At 50.6% G+C, this 12,151-nt stretch overlaps 2 protein-coding genes across 2 annotated transcripts in view; both read left to right on the top strand.

Annotated features, from left to right (window-relative positions):
- The window catches only part of mfap3l (microfibril associated protein 3 like), a 52,139-nt gene that overhangs the window by 31,640 nt on the left and 8,348 nt on the right, over positions 1–12,151 (top strand). The window lies entirely within an intron of this gene.
- The window catches only part of LOC140728786 (uncharacterized), a 31,794-nt gene that overhangs the window by 14,642 nt on the left and 5,001 nt on the right, over positions 1–12,151 (top strand). Inside the window, exons 2-3 of the mRNA XM_073047743.1 lie at positions 8,460–10,646; positions 11,234–11,329. Coding sequence (XP_072903844.1) covers positions 8,460–10,646; positions 11,234–11,329 — 2,283 coding nt within the window. The remainder of the gene's footprint in view (positions 1–8,459; positions 10,647–11,233; positions 11,330–12,151) is intronic.

Raw genomic sequence — 12,151 nt, 5'->3', positions numbered from 1 at the left:
ACAGCCATGGCCAGGCAGCTCCCCCGTCACTGGTCTCTCTTCTAATGAACCAGTGAATTGGACCCGTAGCAGTCTACATTACCAATGTCCAGAAGGGTCTTCCCATCACAACAAGTCCTCCACCGTTGGTCTTGCTAACGAACGAGTGAATCGGACTCGCGACATTCTGCATTAACAGGGTCTTGCAATCACAACGACAGTGTCCAAGACAATCACCTGCACCATCCGACGGACCGCACACCACCTCTGTGTACCACCTGGGGAGCTGATTCTCCTAGGTGCTGAAGCAGACTGCAACATACTGCACAAGTCCAGCTCCAGCACTATCGAGCGATGTGCCACTGGGGTAGACCTTCTGTACTTGATGTTCTTAATATCCAGCCGTGTACGACAAACAGGAAGTAAAATTGAATGAGGTTGGTGTGGAAAACATTGTAAAGTATATCCGTACTTTTGGAAACACATTCCTTGCCATTGGCCGGATGCCAATAATGCAGCTCTTCCCTGCCACTTAACGTCACAGGATGCAGCTGAATATGCAGTTTGTATACTACAGGTCAGGATTTCTAAAAATACCCTGCTGGCAAAAAAAAATCACCTTTGCGGCAGAGTCCTCTTAACCAGTCGGTACTTGTGGTAAAGCAAGAGCAGCCGAATGTGTGGAACCAAGAGGTCTGTGCACAGAGCCATCGTCCAGGCCACGTTCTCCTCTCGCCGCTGCCATTGGGAAGGAGGTCCAGGAGCTTTAGGTCCCACACCACAAGGTCATTACCCTTCAACCATCAGGCTCCCAGACCAGTGTCGATAACTTCACTCACCTCAACACTAAACTGATTCCATATCCTGTGGACTCACTTTCAAGGGTCTCGGCCCGAAACGTCGACAGTGCTTCTCCCTATAGATGCTGCCTGGCCTGCTGTGTTCCACCAGCATTTTGCGTGTGATCCTTTTCTTCCACCAGATTTACAAACTCGTGCTCAGCTCCTCATTGACAAATGCAGTATTGTACAAAAGTTTTAGGCAGCCTACCTATATATGTGCTGAAGACTTTTGTATTTGTCAATATGTACCCTTGCTATATATACTCCTAAGACATTTTCACAGTACCATATAGTTCCCTGTTTTACCTACCAAATAGACAAAACCACATTTGCCCCATGTTGAACTCCATTACCAGTCCTTTGCCCTCTCACTTCATCTATAAATATCCCCCCTGTAGCCTCCTTATGTTGCATTTCACTGTATGTTTTGATGTACATGTGGCATATAAAGCTGATCTTTTAAATCTAATCTTTAAAAATAAAGTTTGTCTTTTAGCCAATGCCAAAAATAACTGTGGGAGCAAACTGGCTCTTTTTATTCCAACATTGTAACAGATAATCCATGCTGTATGACACTATGACTTAATTTCAAAGTGTTTTGACATGACCTGGCACACTGTGAAATTGTGATATATATGCAAACTTATTAGAGTGGAGGAGAGATACAGCATGAAACAGGCCCATCAAGCCATTGAGTCCGTGCTGACCATCAACTAACCATTCACACTAATCCTCCCCAGTTTCTACCACTCACCTATGCCAGAGCCGATTTACAGTGACCAATTACACTACCAACTGACACATCTTTGGGGTGAAGGACGAAGGCGAAACCAGATAATTCACTGGGAGAGCTTGCGGACTCCACACAGACAGAGGCTGAGGTCAGGATTGAAGCCGGGTCTCTGGTGCCGCGAAGTGGCGGCTCTTCTTGCCGTGCCTCTGAGCCTCCCAAACGTGTTGATGACTGCATTCCGGCCTCAGGTAGGGATAATCTATGACACTTTAAAGTTGTTGTGCCTAATAATCTTCACCCAGCTGATGACACTTGGCAAAAGGCATCACTACAATTGTGAGTTTTCTGGCCTTTTGCATAATTAATAGCAGCCAGCGTTCATCAGTCGATTGCCAAGACCTTTGGGAGTCTTGAGGGTGGGAAAAGGCCCTCTGCATAAATTTCCACTTCAGTTTTTTCTTCCCTGTTGAGAAAAGTCCTTGTCATAGGTTGGCTGCATTCCAAGGAGGCTTGACTTCAATCAGGAGCTCCATGTGTGTGGAATAGCAGATCATCTCCATTGCTTCTTCACATGGTGACTTTTCACCAACTTGCTGTATCATCCAGTGACTCGTTAATCTGTTTATGTCCTTGCAATGCCAGTGGAAGGATAAGATATCAGGAAGAATGGTTTAATTTTGTAAAAGGCACTTTCCTTTTTCTCTAAAACAGTATCTGCCTAGAATGTTTTTACCTTGACTTACATTGTTATGTAGAAACCTAAAACTTGTTAGACAATCGATTCCAAGACACTTTGAAGTGTAAGTACTTTTACGTTGAGGTCTAGTTGCTGCTACAATGGCCTTTTTGTGCCCAGTGAGTTCCCACAGCCTGGCACTATCCCACTGGCTCACAGCTCCAGGGACCTGCGTGTGGAATCATAGACACGTTCAGGCCAGGAATAGGCCCTTTCAGTTCACCTCCTCAAAGACAATTTATTTTCAAAGTATGTACATGTCACTATATACGACCCTGAGATTCATTTTCTTGTGGGCACTCACAGAAAAGTACAACAGAATCAATGAAAAGCTACACACAAAAACTGAACAGCACTGTGCAAAAGACTGCAAATACGGCGAAAGTAACAAATAATATTAATTAAGTACAGTACTGTGCAGAAGTCTTAGGCGCACACACACACACACACACACATATATGTGTATATATATATATAGCTAGGGTGCCTAAAACTTTTACACAGTACTGTATCTGTCAACGTGGAGCAGAGAGCAGGTTTATAAATCTGGCAGGAGCAGAGGATGTTGGGAATGGAGAGGGTGGAGGCGAGGAGGTGTGTAGGACAGGTGGCAGAGAAGGAGTGGCAGGGTGGGGGTGGTTCCAAGTCATTGGTTTATTGATCATTACAGAAGGTCTCTCTGGAGCTTTCTGTGCTCTCCCCTCTCCCTGCCCCCTTCCCACTCTCTGTCCACAATTGAGACCCATATCAGAATCAGGTTTATCATTGCTCACGTATAGGAACATAGAAACTTAGAAATCCACAGCGTGTTACAGGCCCTTTGGCCCACAATGTTGTGTCGACTATGTAACCTACTCGAGAAACTGCTGAGAATTTCCCCATCGCATAGCCCTCTTTTAAGCTCCATGTACCTATCTAAGGGTCTCTTAAAAGACCCCATTGTATGCACTTCTACCACCGTTGCTGGCAGTGCATTCCACACACCCTCCACTCTCTGTGGGAAAAACCTACCCCGACATCACCCTTGTATCTACTTCCAAGCACCTTAAAACTATGCCCCCTCGGGTTAGCCATTTCAGTCCTGGGAAAAAGCCTCTGGCTATCCACAAGATCAATGCCTCTCATCATCTTATACCCCTCTATCAGGTCACCTCTCACCTGTCATATATCATGACTTTTTTTTGCGGCAGTGGTACAGTGCGATACATAAAGTTACTGCAGTACTGTAGTAAAAAATGTCTTAGGCATGTACATATATAGCTGGGGTGCCTATGACTTGCACAGTACTGTATATGTGACAAATTAAATTTAAATCTGTCTTATTACTGTCACATGTCCTGGGGTAGAGTGAAAAACTTTGTTTTGCATGCCATCTATAGAGATTATTTCTAAGTATTAGTACATCAAGGAGGTACGGGGGGAAAACAATCACAGAATGCAGAGTCATTGAAGTTGTGGAATGCAGGACTTGAAACTCTGGTAAAGTCGTTTATGGTTATCACATGTACTGAGGTACAGCGATAAAATTTAGTTTTGCATGCCGTGCATACAGATCATTTCATCAAATCAGTGCATTGAGGTCGTACAGAGTGCAGGGTTCAAATTTGTTATCAAAGTACTTAAGCCCTGTGCAACCTCGAGACTCAGCTTACTGCAGGCACTCGCAAAGCAAAGAAACGTGTCAGAGCCCATGGAAAGTCACGCACAACACAGGTAGCTACACACCCAAAGTGCAAATCACACAAATCACACCGGGAGCATGAAAGTGAGACTACCGCTGTGGAATCAGTTCAGCGCTGAGGTGAAGTGAATCTGGTCCAGGGCCCGATAGCCGCAGAGCGACAACTACTCCCAAACCTGGAGCGTGGATGTAACGTTTTACAGACAAAGCGCAGTGCAGTCAGACAATCAGATGCAAAGGGCATGACGAGATGGATTGTGAGGTCAAGGGCAAATTTTTAACACACAAGGGGTCAATTCAAGAGCCTAATAACTACAAACTAGAAGCTGAGCTTGAACCCGCCCGCCCTTGTATCTTTACGTGGGGGTTGATGGTTCTGTGTGCCCATTATCACACTGCTGCTGGTGGAAGTTTGCTGTGCATGAACTGGCTGCTGCCTTTCCCACATTACAGCAGTGACTGCAGTCAGCAAAGAGGCTGACTGCTCATTTTCACAAGCGGCCCTGAGAAACGCCAGTTGTTATTCCAACAACCCAGCAGTTTACATGACTAAATTAGGCAGATTTATTGAATTCAGTTCTACAGCTAGGCATGGCAGGCTTTGAATAGAATGTCTGTATTGCATGTCTAGGGTCATAGCCACAGGCTACTGTGTCTCCAAACAAAGTGCACTGTGGTTTGAAATGGAAACCTTGCTGATGAGGCATTGCTATTTTGGTACAAGTAACGGTGAGTTTACATGGAACTATTTACGTTAGTTTGAAAGGTACTTCAATGACTGTACTGTCAAGGGAAGTTAAACATGATTCAGGATATACCCCAAGTCACCAGGCAACATTTTCATACTGCTAAATTAATACAAATGAACCATAAATCATGAATTGCAGTACTCATTTATACTGTGTATATAAATTACAGTAAATATATAAGTATTGCATAACATATAAATATTTGTAAATTGCAATAAGAAATCCTGTAATATATATATAACTGAAAGGATGTGGAAAGGATGCTTCCGATAGTGGGGGAGTCTAGGGCTAGAGGGCACAGCCTCAGAATAGAGGGATGACCATTTAGAACGAAGATCAGGAAAAAATCCTTTAGCCAGAGGATAGAAGTTATTGCCACAGATGGCTGTGGAGGCCAAGTCAGTGAGTAGACAAAGTGGAGTTTGATTAGTCAGGTCATCAAAGTTACGGGAAGAAGGCAGGAGAAAGGGGCTGGGGGGGGGGGGGGGGAGGCAGAGCAGATTTGATGGGCCTAATGGCTTAATTCTGTTCCTATGTCTTATAGTTTTCCTATCAAACGTTTTTTAGTTTAAATACCTTTCAGATGAAAAAAGATCAAGTGCTTTCCTGGAGCCTTTAAGAACCTTTCCGATCTCCTGGAGTTCAGAAGGAAATAGTGTACAGGGAGACCTTGTAGATCATATCCCGTGATGGAGGAAGATGGTACTTGAAGACTGAGTTCTCAGACTAGGCAACAGTGGTCTGTGCCCTCTTACATGAGAAAGGTAGTCTGCATAGTGCTCCATATGTAGTCTCAACATTGCTCAATATGCCATTAGGCTGGAAAGATTTATGAGGATGTTGCTGAGCCTCAAGGGATTGAGTTTGGAGAGAGGCTGAGAGGTTTGTTCATTATTCATTGGAGCGGGGGAAAGTGAGGGCTGATCTTTAGAATGTGTATAAAATCAAAGGGGCGTGAATAGGGTGAATACACACAGGCTTTTTCTCAGGGTTGGGGAATCAAGAACGATACAGCACAGGTGAGAGGAGAGAGGAGAGGGGTTTAATAGGGACCCGAGATGCAACTCTTTCACCCAGAGGGTGGTCATTATATGAAGTGATCTGCCAGAGGAAGTGGTCGAGGCAGGTGCATTAACAGCATTTGAAAGACACTTGGACAAATTAATGGATAGGGAATGTTTAGAGGGATATGGGCCAGGCAAGGGTAAATGGGATGAGTTTAGATGGGAAACTTCGAAGCTGAGATTTGGTGCAACAAATAGATGGAGGAGGCCAGTGGGTATATTTAAAGGGGAAATTGATAAGTACTTAATCAGTAAGGGTGTTGAAGGAGAACGGGCTGAGAGGAAAATAAACCAAATGGCAGCTCAGACCTAGTTGGCTGGATGGTCCTAATCCTGTTTCTTATGGATTTGTCTAAATCAGGGGTTCCCATCTTTTTTATGTCATGGACCAATGTCATTAAGCAAGGGGTCCATGGACCCCAGGATGGGGGAACCCTGGTCTAGATGAAGGGTCTCAATAAATGTTGAGTTTCTCCAACTTTTGATGGGTACCTTCAGTAGGAATCTTGGTCAGTTCAGCCGACAGCCTATTTCCATACACTCTAGTTCTGACTCTAAGTATCTGGGAGTATTGACATTGGGATTAGTACTGGTTTATTGTTGTTAAGTGGACCAAGATACTATATACAACCATAAGGAGACGAATCTCAAACTTTACCTACTTTGATAATAAATCTGCTTTGAACTTTGATACAGTGAAAACAGATGTTTGTGCTATTCTTTCCAGACAGATCATTCCCTTCATAGATGGTGGCACAGTAGTGTAGAGGTTAGTTTAATGCTACTACAGTGCCAGCGGCTAGGATTCAGTGCCCACAGTTGTCTGTGAGGAGTTTGTACGTTCTCCCCGTGACCGTGTGGAGTTCCTCTGGGTGCTTCAGTTTCCTCCCACAGAAGTTTGAAGTTCAAAGTAAATTTATTATCAAAATAATTTTCCTGTGGACATTCAGAATAAATACAAAGAAACACTGCACAAACAACCAATGTGCAAAATACTACTTTATATATAAACATTGAGAACATGAGTTGTAGAGCCCTTGAAAGTGAGGCCAATGATTGTGGATTAGATTTTGTGCTGGGGTGAGTGAAGTTATCGATGTGGTTTCAGGAGCCTGATGCTTGAGGGATAATAACTGTTCCAAAGGGTATAGGTTAGTTTGTAGGTTAATTGGTCACTTGGATGTAATTGGGCAGCACAGGCTCGATGGGCAGAAGGGCCTGTCACAGAATCAGGTTTAATATCACTGTCATATGTCGTGGAATTTGTTGTAATGCTGCAGCGGTACATTGCAAAACATAATAATAAAACTGCAAATATCAACAAGTTAAATTAAAGTAGTGCAGAAAGAGGAAGAAAAATTAGTGAGGAAGTGTTCATGGGTCCAATGTCCATTCAGAAATCTGATGTCAGAGGGGAAGAAGCTGCCCCTGAACCATTGAATGTGTCTCTTCAGGCTCCTGTATCTCCTCTGTGATGGTGGCAATGTCCTGGGTGACGGGGATCTTTAATGATGGATGCTGCCTGTTTGGGGCATTGCTTTTCGAAGATGTCCCCGACGCTGGGGAGGCTAGAACCCATGATGGAGCTGGCCGAGTTAACAAGTCTCTGCGGCTTAGCTTGATCCTGTGCAGTGGCCCCTCATACCACACAATGATGCAGCCAGTTGGAATGCTCTCCATGGTACATCTGTAGGACTTAGCAACATACCGACATATGTTTGTTGAGGTAGCAAGAAAGGATGCACAATATAGTATTGGAAGTTTGTTTATTTATTGAGATACAGCGAGGAATAGGCTGTCACGAGCGGACATGGAATGGACCCAAATGCACGACGCAGGCACTGAAGTACCAGGGGTAGGACAGGATGGGGATGCCATGGCATGCAAGGGGTAATGCAGGCGGGGCTGGATCCTGGAGTTCCAGCGAGGCAGAGCAGGATCCCAGAGTTCAGGCGAGGCAGGAGAGCCCCCTGGGGCGGGCGCATAACTCCTGGGCAGGGCCACCTCCCAGGGAGGAACACGGAGGCCCGGGCAAGACGCAGAACCCTGGGCAGGTGCGGGCACAACCCGTAGGGAGCAACGGGTGGAAAGGGTAGGAGTCCTCAGGGCGGGCCGCATGGATGCCGGGCAGGGCCGCCTCCCAGGTGGAAACACGGAGGCCTGGGCAAGGCACGGACACCTGGGCAGGTGCGAGGCACAACCCATCTGAGGTGAGGGGTAGGAAGGGAACGGAGTCCCTCCGCCGGGCAACGGCAACGGCCTGGCTTACCCGACGGAGGTAAGGGGCAGGAAGGGACAGGACCACCCATAGGGTAACGGCAACAACCTGGCTTACCCACCGGGGGCAAGAGACAGGAAGGGACAGAACCACCCGAGAGGTAACGGCAACGGCCTGGCTTACCCAACGGGGGCAAGGGACAGGAAGGGACAGGACCACCCATAGGGTAACGGCAACAACCTGGCTTACCCAACGGGGGCAAGGGACAGGAAGGGACAGGACCACCCATAGGGTAACGGCAACAACCTGGCTTACCCAACGGGGGCAAGGGACAGGAAGGGACAGAACCACCCAAGGGGTAACAGTGACGGCCTGGCTTACCCGACGGAGGCAAGGGAACTGAAGGGAACTGGGTCCAGGGTGAGCAGCAGGACAACCGGGATACACCAGTAAATAGGGAGAAGCAAGCAGACAGCGCGACAGTGTGGGCAAGGCGAATAAGGCGGAACAGCGGGACCAGCGCACACAAGAGAAGCAGGAAAACAAGACAAACTTGGACAGAACAGATACAGAGCAGGCCGGCAACCAGGGCAGAGCAGGATACGAAGCGGGCAAAACAGGTACAGAGCAGGATTCAGAGCTGGCGGACCAGGTACAGAGCGGGATTCAGAGCCGGCAGACCAGGTACAGATCAGGATTCAGAGCCGGAGGACCAGGTACGGAGCAGGATTCAGAGCCGGCAGACCTGGTACAGAGCAGGATTCAGAGCCGGCAGACCAGGTACAGAACAGGATTCAGAGCCGGCAGACCAGGTACGGAGCAGGATTCAGAGCCGGCGGACTGGACACAGAGCAGGATTCAGAGCCGACAGACCAGGTACAGATCAGGATTCAGAGCCGGAGGACCAGGTACGGAGCAGGATTCAGAGCCGGAGGACCAGGTACGGAGCAGGATTCAGAGCCGGCAGACCAGGTACAGAGCGGGATTCAGAGCCGGCAGACCAGGTACGGAGCAGGATTCAGAGCCGGCGGACCAGGTACAGAGCAGGATTCAGAGCCGGAGGACCAGGTACAGAGTGGGATTCAGAGCCGGCGGACCAGGTACGGAGCAGGATTCAGAGCCGGCGGACCAGGTACAGAGCAGGATTCAGAGCCGGAGGACCAGGTACAGAGCAGGATTCAGAGCCGGCAGACCAGGTACAGAGCAGGATTCAGAGCTGGAGGACCAGGTACAGAGCAGGATTCACAGCCGGAGGACCAGGTACAGAGCAGGATTCAGAGCCGGCGGACCGGGTACAGATCAGGATTCAGAGCCGGAGGACCAGGTACAGATCAGGATTCAGAGCCGGCAGACCAGGTACAGATCAGGATTCAGAGCCGGCGGACCAGGTACGGAGCAGGATTCAGAGCCGGCGGACCAGGTACAGAGCAGGATTCAGAGCCGGCGGACCGGGTACGGAGCGGGATTCAGAGCCGGCAGACCAGGTACAGAGCGGGATTCAGAGCCGGCGGACCAGGTACAGAGCAGGATTCAGAGCCGGAGGACCAGGTACAGATCAGGATTCAGAGCCGGAGGACCAGGTACAGATCAGGATTCAGAGCCGGCGGACCAGGTACAGAGCAGGATTCAGAGCCAGCAGACCAGGTACAGATCAGGATTCAGAGCCGGCAGACCAGGTACAGAGCGGGATTCAGAGCCGGCGGACCAGGTACAGATCAGGATTCAGAGCCGGAGGACCAGGTACAGATCAGGATTCAGAGCCGGCGGACCGGGTACAGAGCAGGATTCAGAGCCGGAGGACCAGGTACAGATCAGGATTCAGAGCCGGCAGACCAGGTACGGAGCAGGATTCAGAGCCGGTGGACCAGGTACGGAGCCGGCAGACCAGGTACGGAGCAGGATTCAGAGCCGGCAGACCAGGTACGGAGCAGGATTCAGAGCCGGAGGACCAGGTACGGAGCAGGATTCAGAGCCGGCGGACCAGGTACAGAGCAGGATTCAGAGCCGGCGGACCAGGTACAGAGCAGGATTCAGAGCCGGCGGACCAGGTACAGATCAGGATTCAGAGCCGGCAGACCAGGTACGGAGCGGGATTCAGAGCCGGCAGACCAGGTACAGAGCAGGATTCAGAGCCGGCGGACCAGGTACAGAGCAGGATTCAGAGCCGGCAGACCAGGTACAGATCAGGATTCAGAGCCGGCAGACCAGGTACAGATCAGGATTCAGAGCCGGCAGACCAGGTACAGAGCAGGATTCAGAGCCGGCAGACCAGGTACGGAGCAGGATTCAGAGCCGGCAGACCAGGTACGGAGCAGGCAGACCAGGTACGGAGCAGGATTCAGAGCCGGCGGACCAGGTACGGAGCAGGATTCAGAGCCGGCAGACCAGGTACGGAGCAGGATTCAGAGCCGGCAGACCAGGTACGGAGCAGGGTTCAGAGCCGGAGGACCAGGTACAGAGCAGGGTTCAGAGCCGGCGGACCAGGTACAGAGCAGGATTCAGAGCCGGCAGACCAGGTACGGAGCAGGATTCAGAGCCGGCAGACCAGGTACGGAGCAGGGTTCAGAGCCGGAGGACCAGGTACAGAGCAGGATTCAGAGCCGGAGGACCAGGTACGGAGCAGGATTCAGAGCCGGCAGACCAGGTACAGAACAGGATTCAGAGCCGGCGGACCAGGTACTGAGTAGGATTCAGAGCCGGAGGACCAGGTACAGAGCAGGATTCAGAGCCGGAGGACCAGGTACAGAGCAGGATTCAGAGCCGGCGGACCAGGTACAGAGCAGGATTCAGAGCCGGCAGACCGGGTACGGAGCAGGATTCAGAGCCGGCGGACCAGGTACAGAGCAGGTACAGAGCAGGATTCAGAGCCGGAGGACCAGGTACAGAGCAGGATTCAGAGCCGGAGGACCAGGTACAGAGCAGGATTCAGAGCCGGAGGACCAGGTACAGAGCAGGATTCAGAGCCGGAGGACCAGGTACAGATCAGGATTCAGAGCCGGCGGACCGGGTACAGAGCAGGATTCAGAGCCGGAGGACCAGGTACGGAGCAGGATTCAGAGCCGGGAGACCAGGTACAGATCAGGATTCAGAGCCGGCAGACCAGGTACAGAGCGGGATTCAGAGCCGGCGGACCAGGTACAGATCAGGATTCAGAGCCGGAGGACCAGGTACAGATCAGGATTCAGAGCCGGCGGACCGGGTACAGAGCAGGATTCAGAGCCGGAGGACCAGGTACGGAGCAGGATTCAGAGCCGGCAGACCAGGTACGGAGCGGGATTCAGAGCCGGCGGACCAGGTACGGAGCAGGATTCAGAGCCGGCAGACCAGGTACGGAGCAGGGTTCAGAGCCGGAGGACCAGGTACAGAGCAGGGTTCAGAGCCGGCGGACCAGGTACAGAGCAGGATTCAGAGCCGGCAGACCAGGTACGGAGCAGGATTCAGAGCCGGCAGACCAGGTACGGAGCAGGGTTCAGAGCCGGAGGACCAGGTACAGAGCAGGATTCAGAGCCGGAGGACCAGGTACGGAGCAGGATTCAGAGCCGGCAGACCAGGTACAGAACAGGATTCAGAGCCGGCGGACCAGGTACTGAGTAGGATTCAGAGCCGGAGGACCAGGTACAGAGCAGGATTCAGAGCCGGAGGACCAGGTACAGAGCAGGATTCAGAGCCGGCGGACCAGGTACAGAGCAGGATTCAGAGCCGGCAGACCGGGTACGGAGCAGGATTCAGAGCCGGCGGACCAGGTACAGAGCAGGTACAGAGCAGGATTCAGAGCCGGAGGACCAAGTACAGAGCAGGATTCAGAGCCGGAGGACCAAGTACAGAGCAGGATTCAGAGCCGGCAGACCAGGTATGGATCAGGATTCAGAGCCAGCGGACCAGGTACAGAGCAGGATTCAGAGCCGGAGGACCAGGTACACAGCAGGATTCAGAGCCGGAGGACCAGGTACAGAGCAGGATTCAGAGCCGGAGGACCAGGTACAGAGCAGTTACAGATCAGGATTCAGAGCCGGCAGACCAGGTACGGAGCAGGATTCAGAGCCGGGAGACCAGGTACGGAGCAGGATTCAGAGCCGGGAGACCAGGTACGGAGCAGGATTCAGAGCCGGAGGACCAGGTACTGAGCAGGATTCAGAGCCGGCAGACCAG

The sequence above is a fragment of the Hemitrygon akajei genome, chromosome 6 (assembly GCF_048418815.1).
Source record: "Hemitrygon akajei chromosome 6, sHemAka1.3, whole genome shotgun sequence".
In the NCBI taxonomy this organism is placed as follows: domain Eukaryota; kingdom Metazoa; phylum Chordata; class Chondrichthyes; order Myliobatiformes; family Dasyatidae; genus Hemitrygon; species Hemitrygon akajei.
The sequence above is the reverse complement of the archived record's forward strand: the minus strand, read 5'-3'. Positions and strand labels throughout refer to the sequence as shown.